This window comes from Tarenaya hassleriana, unplaced genomic scaffold (genome assembly GCF_000463585.1).
Source record: "Tarenaya hassleriana unplaced genomic scaffold, ASM46358v1 Cleome3, whole genome shotgun sequence".
Lineage (NCBI taxonomy): Eukaryota > Viridiplantae > Streptophyta > Magnoliopsida > Brassicales > Cleomaceae > Tarenaya > Tarenaya hassleriana.
The window spans coordinates 3,643,046-3,657,321 of NW_010966177.1; the positions used below are offsets into that span (position 1 = coordinate 3,643,046).

At 37.6% G+C, this 14,276-nt stretch overlaps 3 protein-coding genes across 5 annotated transcripts in view; all 3 read left to right on the forward strand.

The window, feature by feature from the left end:
* LOC104819141 (serine/threonine-protein kinase Nek7) overlaps positions 1–1,492 on the forward strand; it is a 5,205-nt gene extending 3,713 nt beyond the window's left edge. For both annotated transcript variants that reach the window (XM_010549063.2, XM_010549064.2), the window contains exons 13-15: positions 1–27; positions 105–156; positions 224–1,492. In XM_010549063.2, the coding sequence (XP_010547365.1) occupies positions 1–27; positions 105–156; positions 224–1,273 (1,129 nt within the window). In that variant the 3' untranslated portion in view covers positions 1,274–1,492. The remainder of the gene's footprint in view (positions 28–104; positions 157–223) is intronic.
* Positions 1,493–1,702: 210 nt separating this feature from the next.
* LOC104819142 (enoyl-CoA delta isomerase 1, peroxisomal-like) lies at positions 1,703–2,682 on the forward strand. Its single transcript, XM_010549066.2, has one exon. The coding sequence runs from the start codon at positions 1,866–1,868 to the stop codon at positions 2,574–2,576; it is 711 nt and encodes a 236-aa protein (XP_010547368.1). The 5' UTR covers positions 1,703–1,865; the 3' UTR covers positions 2,577–2,682.
* A 1,243-nt stretch (positions 2,683–3,925) lies between these two features.
* Positions 3,926–14,276, forward strand: part of LOC104819143 (TATA-binding protein-associated factor BTAF1) — a 15,017-nt gene continuing 4,666 nt past the window's right edge. For both annotated transcript variants that reach the window (XM_010549067.1, XM_010549068.1), the window contains exons 1-19: positions 3,926–4,116; positions 5,355–5,510; positions 5,664–5,758; positions 6,220–6,437; positions 6,611–6,665; positions 7,423–7,504; positions 8,012–8,349; positions 8,816–8,921; positions 9,009–9,609; positions 9,711–9,843; positions 9,947–10,015; positions 10,330–10,541; positions 10,778–11,018; positions 11,241–11,414; positions 11,925–12,350; positions 12,495–12,935; positions 13,088–13,207; positions 13,277–13,744; positions 14,037–14,271. In XM_010549067.1, coding sequence (XP_010547369.1) covers positions 5,462–5,510; positions 5,664–5,758; positions 6,220–6,437; positions 6,611–6,665; positions 7,423–7,504; positions 8,012–8,349; positions 8,816–8,921; positions 9,009–9,609; positions 9,711–9,843; positions 9,947–10,015; positions 10,330–10,541; positions 10,778–11,018; positions 11,241–11,414; positions 11,925–12,350; positions 12,495–12,935; positions 13,088–13,207; positions 13,277–13,744; positions 14,037–14,271 — 4,063 coding nt within the window. In that variant the 5' untranslated portion in view covers positions 3,926–4,116; positions 5,355–5,461. The remainder of the gene's footprint in view (positions 4,117–5,354; positions 5,511–5,663; positions 5,759–6,219; positions 6,438–6,610; positions 6,666–7,422; positions 7,505–8,011; positions 8,350–8,815; positions 8,922–9,008; positions 9,610–9,710; positions 9,844–9,946; positions 10,016–10,329; positions 10,542–10,777; positions 11,019–11,240; positions 11,415–11,924; positions 12,351–12,494; positions 12,936–13,087; positions 13,208–13,276; positions 13,745–14,036; positions 14,272–14,276) is intronic.

The window sequence follows — 14,276 nt, forward strand, 5'->3', positions numbered from 1 at the left end:
TCTTCCGATTGTATACTCGTCCAACTTGTAAGTTTGTCGCTGTGCAAGCGATGTAGTTTCAGATTTATACAATGAGACTATGGTTTGACTATTTTATGTTCCAGGAAACAAATTATCAAGGCTATGCTAAGGAAGAAGCCGGAACATCGGCCTACGGTAAGTTATGACATATGACTCCATCTACAATAGTTACTATTATACTGATACCGTTTTAACTGTACAGGCTGCAAAACTTTTGAGGAACCCTTGTCTCCAGGCATACGTCCTTCGGTGTGAAAACCCGTCGCCTGTTTATCTTCCTGTTTTCCTGATAAAGCCGACAAACAGCCCCAAGGATAAAGCAAGAAGAAAATCGTTGCCGGGCAAGCTTGTGAATGAGAACGACTACAGAGAGAGAGGAGAGGTGGCTCGGAGTTTGGAGAATCTGTATTCATTTCAGTCAATGGCTGAAGCTCACTCAAGCAGCTCGTCTCAAAGTGCAAAGTCGGTATCAATGAGTAGTGCAGAGGACAAACTTGAAACCAAAAGAATTGATCCCACTTGCTGCACGTTGAATATTCCCAAGCCTACCGTCCATAGTTCAAGTGACAGTCTGGCTGAGCCAGAGATGGCCATCTACTCTGCAGAAAAGCAAGACGAACATGCTACAGTTCCGAAAGAAGCAGTAATGCCCTTCACTGAGGATTCTCAGTTGTTGCATGAGATTGATGTCAAGGTTGTGAGCACAAAAGATGAACCATTGTGCCCTCAACAAGCCATCGAAGAAACTGAAGTTGAAGGGACTGAGCCGAGAAACCCGCCTATCTCGAGCACCGCTCCTTCAAGTGACGCCAGCTTGGCTGATGTTACGAGCAACCTAACCGAAAAAACAAGTCTAGAGAAATCTACAGAAGTTGACACAACAGCTGAGTCCCTGTCGGGAAGCATTCACACCGACAAAGACAGAACAAGTGGAAAACCAGACACGGGCATCGATGCCAGCTCGATGGAAGTAAAAGACGAAGATGCAAAGGCGATAAATCTGACAGCAAGTGACATGTCATTGCTGAGTAAGCTTACAAAGCTGGGTATTGATGGAAGTCTGAATCATGAAAGGGCTAATGCCTTGGAATCTCTGCTAGAGCTATGTGCAAGGCTGCTCAAGCAAGAGAAATATGATGATCTCGCTGGTGTGTTAAGACCGTTTGGTGAAGAAGCTGTCTCTTCAAGAGAAACCGCCATCTGGTTGACAAAGAGCCTTTTGTCTGTCCACAACTTCAACGAAGGAACATAGATTATTACCTGTTATCTTTTCCAAGTTTTTTTTTCCATTTTATGTGATGTTATAATGTTTTGGTGTGATCTGTTTCGAGATGAGAGGTTTGAACATAAGATATGCTAGATTTCTTTTGGTCTGTCTTCTGTGGTGTTTTTTTTTAAACCCGTGTGAACAAATGATGATTATATGTAATGATCTGAAAAAATTTTGCTGGAGAGTTGATGCCTATGCAGATTATTATGTTGGTTCAATAACCATATTTGGGTCATATGTGATTTTAATAAATTTTGGTATCTTGTAAAAATATAGGGACTTTGGATATAAATATCATTGTGTGAAATCCAACTCTTTTATAGATAGAGTTAGAAATCGGAACAGAACAAATTTAAATTTACACGTTTTTTTTTCATTGACAATTTCGACATTCACGAGGTATTATTATCACACGTTTTTTTTGGGATAATTTATCACGCATTTTTTCCATTTCATAATTCGATTTGTAATTTGTCGGTCCATCAAAGTTGATTACCAGAACTTTATTATATATACACACATGCATTCATTCGTTTAGCAGTCCCCCGGGGCCAATTTGGCTATCACAACCGAGATGTGTACGTTGGAGAAGCGAGGAAACGTTTTCAAACTAACGCTCCTCGGTCACGGCGACCAGCACCGCCTTAGCGCCGCCGTGCTCGACGACATCCACTCCGCCGTCCGCAGCGTCCGGTCCGACCCGTCAGCTTCACGATCAGTCCTAATCACAACATCCAGAGGCAAGTTCTTCTCCAACGGCTACGATTTCGTCGCCGGCCGATCCGATCCCTCTCTCTTCGAAGTCATGGACGCCAAGCTCCGGTCACTCATCGCGGACCTTATCTCCCTCCCCATGCCGACGATCGCCGCCGTCAACGGCCACGCCTCCGGTGCCGGACTCGGCCTGGCGATGAGCCACGACTACATCCTGATGCGTCGTGACAGGGGATTCCTCTACATGAGCGATCTCGACATCGGCGTCGTATGTCCGGCATGGTTCATGCCGATGATCCGCCTGAAGATCGGGTCTCCGGCGGCGAGGAGGAACGTGGTGTTAGCGGCGGCAAAGCTGACCGCGGCCGAGGCGGTGGAGATGGGGATCGTGGACTCGGCGCACGATAGCGAGGCTGAGACGGTTAAGGCCGCGGTTAGGTTGGGCGAGGATCTGGTGAGGCGAGGGTGGGATGGACACGTGTACGGTCGGATGAGGGAGACTCTTCTAAGAGAGGTTCTCGCTGCTATTGGCTCTTATGACACCCCTCCGTTGGTTGGTTCGAAATTGTAGTACGTCTTCATTTTTTAAAAAATAAAAACGAGGAATGTTTGTAAAATATATCTAGATATAAATTATTGTATGTCTTTGCAAAATAAAAGTTATAATTTACGTTTTATCCAAAATAATAATAATGATAATATATTACAAACTAAATTTCTTTAAATATATATTTATGGTTGTGTAAAAAATGTATCATGGATAATTAGGAGATATAAATTGCATTGAAAGAAAAGAGGATATTCTGGTTGATTTGGTTTTGTTTTCAAATATGGAGGCTTTATCCATCCTTTTTTTTTGTTGTGTTCTCTTTCGATATACATTTTAAAACATTTCTAATCCCATGGTCATAATAGAGATTTTCTTACTTTAGAAAAAAATATTGTTGCAATATTTCATATCAATACGACGTAAAATTATGGATTCATGTAGAATTTTTAGATGTGTGAAATTTAGTATTTGAATGAATAAAAAAAACAAGTTGACATTTATATTATACACAATCTTCACAAGACAGTCTAACGACACTTATTTCCAAGATTTAATGGTTTAATAAAAAAAAATTATTTGTTTAAGTTTTAAACTATCCTTTACAAAAGTTTGATAAAATTTTTCTCAAAACATGAAAAAAGTTTTTAAAAAAGAGATGATGAAATTGATTTAAAATATAAATATCAAGACCTAGTTAATTACAAGTAATTTTATAATAATAGTTTTTATAATCTTGTAAATATAAAAGATCTACATCTCGAAAATAATACGCCCGAGTATAATTTTTTCTCAATAGATTTGAGTCACAAAAAGTTCCACACCTACGTATCAATGATGAAAATTATTCATTTGATTTATGGATGCTCTAATATTTTTTTTGATCCAAATCTAGGGTGACCATTTTCGGGTTTCAGTTTATTTATATTATGTAGAGAAAAACTTAACCATTCGATTTTTATATAAATTTCGATTCGATTATTTTTTTATTCGGTTTATATTCAATCTTTTTATTATAAATCATTTTTTCAAAAAATATCATTTTTTTCTATTTTTTAATTGGTTTGATTTTTCATATTTAAAAAAATTATAACTATTCGATTTTAATATCCTGATTATCTTATTTGGTTCGACTATTGGATTAATAAAGTTCACCTCTGCCCAAATGTTCAACCTTCTATAATTACCAAAAGGCCCCGAATCAAATGGCTTTCTATTTTTTTTTATGATTATATATATTTTTTGACTGGGTTTATTTTGCTCTTCTTTTTCCTTTACTCTCAAAATATGAATTTCCATTTTTACCCTTACGAACTGTTTTTAATTTTTTTTTATTTATTGCTCTCATTCTATCTATTTCCCTTGCGAACTCTTTGGTCGCAGACAAATCGAATTAGGGTTTGCATATCCAAGTTCCTTCGCACGCGAATCAAACCTCTGCCATCCCTCTCGCTCCTCCCGTCGAACCGAGTTTTCTCCGCCGTTGCATATCTTTCTTCGCCGTGCCGTAGGAATCCGTCACCGGAGGAAATTTTCATCTCCTCCGACCACCCGCCGTGCTCAGGTATATCTTTGATCTCCGATGACGATTTGATTAATTTATCTTCGTCCATTTTTTCATTGAGGCTTTTGATTGTTGGTTCCTGTGAACTTGTTCATGTATAACGTAGAATACTGATTACTTCGTGTGGTCTTTGTGGTAATTTCTGAAGGAAATGGTTCGTCTGGTCTAAATTGTAGGGGGAATTTTGTTCAGAATTGATCGGTAAATTATGAGATTATGTTCCATAAACAAAATTTACAGCTTTTTTTTTTAAAAAAAAAACAAATTTCGGAACTTATGTTTCTTGATCTTCTTGATTTTTTTTTTATTTGAGTTAAACCCAAATTTAAACCATTTGATGGGTCACCAGCGGGTGATAATTATTCCACAGATTTTCCCATGGCATTAATTCCACAGATTTTTTAAAGGCCTTCAACTGTGCTAAGGGATATAATGCTAATGCTTTTGAGAACTAGTTATCTAAGCGTATGGTGAGATTACATGTTTCCTTCCCTTAGATCGTGATGTATTCTAATACAAGCACAGAACAGTGAAACCAGTTGTTTGTTTGGACTATCTGACTCTTTGCTATTGTGGATAGAATTTAGGTTCTAAAGATACTAAGTTTGCTCTATGTGCGGCATATGTAGGCTTGTATGGATTTCTTTTACTAAAGTAGTAATAATAATAATATCATCTTTGATTTAGTGATATATTGTACTTTAATCTAGAGAAATAAAGGATACACATTATGAGGTTCTCATATTTTTTTTTTCTTTCAATTTTATGCTTTTGGAATATTCCATCAGAGAAGAAAATGAACATCACAATGAGGTTTATTCGCAATGATTAGGGGAAAGTCTAGAGTCTAGTAGCCTTAGGAGATTTGTAAACAATATGCACAAACAAAAATGTCTTTGAATTTATAATGTATCACCACTGTTGATGGAGAATTCTGATTGCCATGATAATGGTTCAAATATGTTTAAACTTTGAGTATTAATATATATTCCAGTAGGAGTTTATTATTTTTTGTACAAGAAACTAAAATGTTGTTTGTGTCTTTAGTTAAAGACTGTGTAGAATATTAGATCTATCTACGTTTAGTATGTTATGAATACTAGAGAGTATTCATACATCAGATTCTCGAGTCATATTCTAAACCTTGGAATACCTTGTTCATATATTATTACTTACTTTGATGTTGTTTATTTGTCTTTCCGCATTAAAGCTTTGCTATTCTGTTGATTTATTTGCAGTGTGTTGAAGGGTCATTTTTGCAAAGGGATTGGATGAATGTGGATGTGGAATTAAATCCAAGAGAAGTTTCACACTTTTTGTTGCCGTCGCTGTCACTGCAGCCTTTATGGCTCAGCAATCTTCGCGCCTCAATCGCTTGCTTACTTTGTTGGACAGTATCCTTGATTTTTCCTGGAAGTTTTTGTCTTTGTTACAAAACATTGCATATGAGGTTGTTTTTGCTTTGCTTCTATCTTAATAGTTTCTTTTTTTGCTCGTGTGTTCATTCATTGTACAAAGGAAGTTGTTTTTCTTGATTATCTTCATAGCTGGTTCAACACAAGCTACGAGGTTCACTGCAGCGAGGCAAATCGGAGATATTGCCAAGTCCCATCCCCAGGACTTGAACTCTCTACTAAGAAAGGTATCGTTCTTGTTGATTCCCATTTCATTGTTTTCCACATTTGATATGGGATGATTGGGTTCTTTACTTGCTAAGCGTTTTAGGTTTTTATTCTCAGATTTCATATCCTACCCTTTCTTTTCCTTGTTTTTCTCTCTCGTTTGTTGCATTCCCAATACATTATTATAGGAATTAAGTTGAACTGATATATCAATGACGTTAGCAATGTCAGTTGTTCTATCTTTGTTTGGTGAAAGCCCTTGGAATGGTTTTTTCATGACATCTTTGATGCATTTTTCATTACTTTGGTTCTATAACATTGCTTCTTTTTTTTTGCCATGTTTTCCTTTTTCAAAGTTTAATGTTGGTTTTTTGTTTCCCCTTTTATTATTTTTTAACCTTTCTTAAACTCATTCCTATGCTCTTTTATGTTAGGCTGTCATATCTGTTCCTTAATTATACTCTATTGTTTCTGGAATTAGGTTTCTCCGTATCTCCACAGCAAAAAGTGGGACACACGGGTAGCTGCTTCCCATGCTATTGGTGCTATTGCCCAGAATGTTAAGCATATCTCATTGGGTGAGCTGTTTGCTCTTTTGGCGGCGAAGCTAATTGAGGCTGGGATATTGGATAATGTCGAAGATGTGGTGGCTTCTAGCAATTTTCATTCTAAGATTCTATCAAATGCTTCCTTCAAAAGGTTGTTCACTGAACTTTACCGTTGGTTTGTGTTTCTTATTTTCAATATCTTGTTATATTTCTAAATTCTAACCATGACTTTTTACATCATTTTCTAGGTTTATGCCTGTTTTTTGCATGGTCAAGGGCTTTCAACTACTTTTAACCTCTCTAACTTTTGGCTTGTGCTTACAGTTTTGATATGAACAAGGTTTTAGAGTTTGGGGCTTTGTTGGCATCTGGTGGACAGGTAGTTTTCGCTGTTATTATGTCTTTACTTGTGTAGGTTATTTTTTTTTAAAGGGAACTGTCCTCTGGCAAAATTTCTACCTTGCATCTTGATTGTCTCTAGGTGTAGACACAATGAGTCTATTTTCATGTAATATTTTTATGGAGCCTAGCCTACAGGCAGTCACCAATATTTAGAACTACGTAGTGTTACAAACACTTAATCTCAGTCTTTTTGCCTCTTAGATATACCATTTTCTCCTTAATGCAGTGATCTTTCTCATCAATCATGCCATTTTATTGTTGAAGTAAGGAAAAAAGTTGGAATGTCGGAATGCTTTTAGCTTCTTTCCCATTAATTTACTTTTTGCTATGATCTTGTCTAATCTCTCCTTGGATGGTAGTTTAGATCATGATGCTTTTTGGGCTTTACTAGAATCTACTTGCTGATCTCGATGAGCCAACAACTACGGAATTTTAATGCGCAAATTGTACGAGTTGATCATTGCTCGTTAGTATATGTGTGTGAAGAAAGATGATCAATTTTTTTTATTGTCTCGCGTGCATACTGATGTCTTGATTGCATTTTCTTGGAGCTATTGATATAGCAAGTGTATGTGATATTTTCATGCTGTTATCTTTTTCTATTTATGCATGCGCATTTATTCTTGCTCTATCTGTTTAGGAATAGATTTAACAGTCTCTTTGGTTCTTTGAAAGCGTTTTTGGTGATATCCTGATTAATAGATGTTTCCTTGTTTGGAAAACTATTGTTGCAGGAGTATGATATTGTGAATGACAACTCCAAGAATCCAAGGGATCGACTAGCCCGTCAGAAGCAGAATCTTCGGCGTCGACTGGGTCAGTAGTTTATCATGCATTCTATATACATTCCATTTGTGTTCTTTTAGTTACTCAACAAAATAATTTACATGGTAATAATGTTTATTACAAGTTTCTAATTGTGAATCATCATCCTACGTGTTGCTAATGGTGTGACTAATCGGTCGAGATACAAATCTCTGGGTGATAGAATCTGTAATTTCATGGCAGTCTGTAGTTCATGTGTGGGCATTCCCTTTGCGTTCTTTAACTGCTCAACAAGAAAGTTAACACGACTGATAATGTTTTGGAAAAGTTTCCGGTTCATGAATCATGATCCTGCCAGCAGTTAAACTTTGACTAACTAATAGATATACAAATCTTTGTTGTTTGAATCCGTATTTTCATGTGTAACACGCATCTCTCTTTGATTGTTGAAGTCCATCTTTCCATGCATCTGTTTCATTTATTGACAAATCTGTAGACATAAATTTTCTCTTCAATTCATGTATCTATCTAACAAATTCTGGAAATCCCTTGGAACAGGTTTGGACATGTGTGAACAGTTTATGGACGTGAATGAAGTGATCAGAGATGAGGATCTGATTGAGCAGAGTTCCAGTGTTCATAGGAATGGGATCGGCAATAAGTTATACACAAATTACTCTGCGCATAACATTCGGCAGTTCGTTTCAAGAATGGTTCCCAGTCTCAAATCTAAGAGGCCAAGCGCAAGAGAATTAAATCTTTTGAAGAGAAAAGCTAAAATAAGTTCAAAAGACCAAGCTAAAGGCTGGTCTGATGAGGCAGATGCTGAGATGCCATCTCCACATACCATGACAACTTCAAAAAGCTTTTCTTCTGATTCGTTGGGCTCCCACAAGGTTTTGAATATTGCATACATCTTAATAAATTTTAATGCGAAACTTCTACCAGAAATAAAGTTTGCCTTTGATGAGATGATTCTAGTGGCATAGGGTGACACTTAGGGCTTACAAAATGAAGCTATTGGTGGATGATCAACTTGAACTTTTAGCAGATACGTTGTTTATGTACCATCTTTTGACGGATCATTGTTTTATCTTTCTCCATTTTTTTATCTTTGATTTTGTACAACGCGTTAGTTCATACTAGTGGATATTTAAAAAAAAATGAAAACATTTGTATAGAAAATACAATTGCAGTAATTAGCTTATTGGGTGGTCGTTTTCAGTGATTAACCTCAAGGTGTATGCGGTAGTCTTTATTTCATGTGCTTATTATTGGGATGTTAGCCATATCTATTCTTGCTAGAAGGTATCTTTTATTGATTTACCTGTTTTCTCCTGCATATGTTTTATAAACTTGCAGTCTGATGTTAGTAATGGGGAAGATATTGATCCTGATGGGGATGGGGATGGGAGATGGCCTTTTCATAGTTTTATCGAGCAGATCCTTCTTGATATGTTTGATCCTGGTAAGTGGCATGTATTTTTGCTGCATACTTGTTCTCTCTCTGTTCGATATTGTTTGTTTGATTGTGTTAATGTAATTATATGGTCAGCTTGGGAGATACGCCATGGCAGTGTTATGGCTTTGAGAGAAATTTTGACGCATCATGGTGGTTCGGCCGGAGTGTCAACTACTGATTTCAGCTCAGACGTTGAATTTGAGTCAGAGGAGGATTTGAATAAATTCACTAGAGAGAGGGAATTCGACTTGAATATGCAGTTCCCAGAAAACGACTTGGAGCCACTCCAGAAGCGACTAAAGACTGAGGAAGCATCAAATTCATTTACAGATAATATTTGGTCAGATGTTAAGGGCGATGGCTGTGGTATCAACATAAAAGTGGAAGATGCAGGGTATGGTCTACCTATAGAGAAGGTCAATGGTCAACTTGTCCCTAATTTTATGAAAGTTGAACCTCAATCGTCAACGGGTGGTGGGTTATCTTCTCACTTGGAAGTAAAGAATCATGTGTTGGAGGCTTACAATTATTCTAAAGAGAAGAGTTCAACTGAGCTACCTGTTTTGGAAAAAGATCTTCAAGAAAATTGTGATTTGATGAATTTGGTGAAACAAGCTAGGCATTCTTGGTTCAAAAATTCGAAATTTCTTCAGGATTGCGCCATCCGTTTCTTATGTGTACTGTCACTTGACCGGTATGGCTTCGCAATTGTTTTCTTTATTTGCTTTATATTATCCTTGCATGCTGAGGTTTTGTAATTTTTTCTTAGTCCATTGGTCTTTTTCTGTCTTGCAGTTTTGGGGATTATGTATCTGATCAGGTTGTTGCTCCCGTGCGAGAAACTTGTGCCCAAGCACTGGGTGCTGCTTTCAAATATATGAATCCTTCATTAGTTTATGAGACATTAAATGTCTTGCTTCAGATGCAGGTAAATGTTTTTACATTCTTTTAATTGGCTCAAACAAAAGATATATTTGTTAGCTTTCTTTGTGCCACGTTTGGTAATCTTTATGTCTTTTATTTTTGTTCAGTGTAGGCCTGAATGGGAAATTCGTCATGGAAGTCTTCTGGGCATCAAGTATTTGGTTGCTGTGAGACAGGTAGAACTCCATCACAAGGAAGCAAATTTCCATGTCAATTGACATTGATTATTAATAAAAAAATTATCTGGAAAAAATGAACATATTAGACAGCATACTGACCCTTTCTGCCTTGTCTCCCTATCCATCTAGACTGTTTTCCCTTTGTTTTTGACATGGGTGACCTTTCGTCCAATAATTTAAGATGGTTTAAAAATTTCAGTTAATAGTTTAGCAAATTCTAGGTACTCAATCTTGTTCCGTTTTGTCCGCAGAAATTCATGTATGTTGTTAGCTTTTCTTTGTTATGGTCTCCTGATTTTTTCCTTTACCAGGAAATGCTACAAGACTTGCTTGGCTATATTCTCCCTGCCTGTAAAGCAGGGTTAGAAGATTCTGATGATGATGTGCGAGCAGTTGCAGCTGATGCTCTTATACCAGCAGCAGGTGCTATTGTTTCTTTGAGGGGGCAAACATTACAATCTATTATCTTGCTACTCTGGGATATCTTGCTAGATTTGGATGATCTGAGTCCGTCCACCAGCAGGTGAACATGTTGATGAAGTTGTTCCTTTTTTTTTCTCCATCCAGAAAGATATAAACTTTTTTGTTTCCTGTGCATTGTAAATTTTGTAGTTTAGCTTCAGTTCGGGATTGTCTGAGTTGTAAGGTTGATGCTTCTAGAGAATTCTGGTCAAAATGACTGGAAACTCTCAAACTAAACTTCAATGTCACGGTTAATTGTTTCTGAGTGGTGTTACAAACTTCCTAAATTTTCTGCAGTGTTATGAATCTGCTGGCTGAGCTCTATTCGCAAGAAGGTATGACTCCCATGTTGCACAGTTTACTGAAAACAGGGGAGGAACAAAATCTTGACCTCAATGAAATCGTTTATGTTGAGAATGTAAGTGAAAGAAGAGATGTCCAGGAAAATCCTTATGGATTATCAGCATTGGCCCCTAGGTTGTGGCCATTTATGAGGCACAGCATCACATCCGTCCGATTTTCTGCTATTCGCACTTTGGTAAGTTCCTATTGTTTGCACAAGAATAGAAATTATTTTTAATGTGAGGTTCACATGTTTGCTATTGTTTGTATGACTTACTCGCACTTTTGTGGTATTTGTCACCTATTCTGACCTGTTATGTTTTATGGTTTTAGGTTCCTATTGTTTTCTTTGCAATATTTTACTTTTGGTGTTTGTTGCCGATGTTTATTACCAGATCCTAATTTTCTCCCTCTGCAGGAACGACTTCTTGAAGCTGGTTGCAGAAAGAACATTTCTGAGCAATCTGAAGGTTCTTTGTGGCCATCTTCTATCTTAGGCGACACCCTAAGGATTGTCTTTCAGAATCTTTTACTAGAATCAAATGAGGAGATTCTGCAGTGTTCAGAGAGAGTTTGGAGGTTTTTGGTTCAGGTACTTGTTGGTAGAAAGTTAGCTTGTTTTTAACTCTGTTCCATTTTGATGCTGCTTCATCTACAGGGCTCTTTGGATTGAAATGTCTTTTTTGTTGCACATTGAAGTTAAAATTATGAGATAAAATTTTCAGCAACTTTTGCTTCCACTTCTCTTCCAGTTTTTGCACGTTGTCATTGGGATTTCTCCAATGTGAGAGATGCAAGTTTATATGACGCTGGCGTAAAAAGATTGAATTTTGTGTAGCGCTGTCACTGTGTATTCCTTTTGTTTTATTGGTAGGTGGATGTTTTCTGCTTTGTAAAGCTTACCCATAGTTAAACTGCTGAATGGAGTAAGGGTATATATAGAGTGCTTCTAAGAATCATGTAGGTTGTTGTGAGACAATGTTCCCCAATTGGTGCATATTCTAATGGGAAAAAAATGTTAATGTTCCCTTTAGTTTTGATTTCATTTCACAGTTTGTTTTTATTTTTTGTGTTTATAACTTTCGTTTTTCTTCTTATTTAGTGCCCGGTAAAAGATTTAGAGGATGCTGCAACATCATTCGTTGCTTCGTGGTTAGAGCTTGCAACGACGCCTTATGGTTCTCCGTTGGATGCTGCAAAAATGTTTTGGCCTGTAGCCCCCCCTCGTAAAAGTCATTTTAAAGCAGCTGCTAAGATGAAAGCTGTGAAACTTGAAAATGAAGCTTCAAGCTCTCTGGGCTTTGATTCTGGGAAGAGTTCAGCCATAGTAGAAAGAAACGATGATATTTCTGCAGGCTCCATTAAGATTATTGTTGGTTCTGATGTTGAAATGTCAGTGACCAAAACTCGAGTTGTTACAGCATCTGCATTGGGTATCCTTGCTTCCAGGCTGAGCGATGGGTCAATGCGGTTTGTGATAGATCCTTTGTGTAGTGCTCTTACATCTCTTTCGGGTGTCCAGCGCCAGGTAATGATCTCTTCTCACTCACTCTCTCTCCCTCTCTCTCTCTCTCTCTCTCTCTCTCGCGCGCGCGCACTTTCTTTCTCTCATTCATGCGATCACCCTCCGTCTATCTGTGCATGTCTGAGAGCTAAATCACTTGTTTTTCAGGTTGCATCCATCATTATTATCTCTTGGTTCAGAGAGATTAAATGCATGGCAGGTTCTGAGAGAAATGGAATTTTGCCAGGTTTCCCCAGTGATGTTAAAAAGTGGCTATTAGATTTGTTAGCTTGCTCAGATCCTGCTTTCCCCACAAAAGATGTACTTGTTCCCTACGCTGAGCTCTCGAGAACATACTCTAAAATGAGGAATGAGGCTTCTCAATTGTTACATATGGTTGAGTCAATCAATCTTTTTGAGAAGTTATCATCAACTAAACCTAAGGTGGAGAGCTTGAGTGCTGATGAGGCAATTGAATTTGCTTCAACATTGGCTCTCTTAAGCAAAGACCATGCTAGAAGCGAATTCTTGGAAAAGCAAGTTTTTGAGGATGTTGAGTCGTCTAGACAACGGCTGTTGACTACCGCTGGCTATCTAAAATGTGTCCAGGTACACTGAATATTTTTTCTTGTTTTTTTTTTGTATGTGCTGTGTATATATATTTCGAGGTTATCATTTGTCAGTTCAATTTGGTATTTTGATTTCTGCTTTTGAAAATATAGCTTTTATATGCTAATTTCGGGGTTTTGTTTACATTGCAGAGTAATTTACATGTTACAGTCACCTCTCTGGTTGCTGCTGCAGTTGTTTGGATGTCAGATTTTCCTGCAAGACTTAATCCAATAATCTTGCCCCTGATGGCTTCGATTAAACGAGAGCAGGTTGTATCTGAAACTAAATTTCCGTTTGCTAGGACAGTACAGTAGGAACTGACTCTTTTTTCATTATAGGAAGAAATACTTCAGCAGATAGCTGCTGAGGCTCTTGCAGAACTTATTTCTCACTGCCTAGACCGGAAGCCAAGTCCTAATGACAAGCTTATCAAGAACATCTGCAGTTTGACGTGTGCAGATCCTTGTGAGACACCTCAAGCAAGTGTCATTGTGTCTATGGAGATCATTGATGATCCAGATTTTCTACAGCTAGGAAGTAGTACAGGAAAGCATAAATCAAAAGCTCACATACTGGCTGGTGGTGAAGATAGGTCGAGAGTTGAGGGCTTTATTACCAGAAGAGGATCTGAACTTGCATTGAGACAATTATGTCAGAAATTCAGGGGATGCTTGTTTGATAAGCTTCCGAAATTGTGGGATTGTCTCACCGAGCTCCTTGTTCCTCGACCTCCTGCAGATGAACAGAAAATTGAGCTTGATATAGAATCTATTAAGGATCCACAGATCCTGATAAATAACATCCAGGTACATCCATTCTGTTTAGCTTTCTTTGATTATTATTCTAACTTGTCAAACTTTATTGTCTCTGACCACTACTTACCAATAGACTGTCTTAACAGACTCCCTTGATAGAATGAATATAAAAATTGTGTAAGTACCACTTGTATAGTGGAGCGTGAAGCCGGTAATTAATGGAGCCTTCTAGTGAGTTTTTTTTGAGGTTTTTTTGGCTATCATATATCCATTCACTAGATAACATACTTTAGTTTGCAATGCTGTTATTTATGTGCTATTTTTTTTTTTATCTTTTTTGCAGGTGGTACGTTCAATTTCTCCGGTGCTGGATGAGGCACTGAGACCTAGACTTCTTACTCTGTTGCCTTGCATTTTCAAATGTGTGCGGAATTCCCATGTGGCTGTTAGGTTAGCTGCTTGTAGATGCATTGTGACAATGGCCAAATCGATGACAACAAATGTCATGGCAGCAGTTGTTGAAAATGCTATTCCTATGTTGGGAGATATGACATCAATTAATGCTAGACAAGGTGCAGGAATG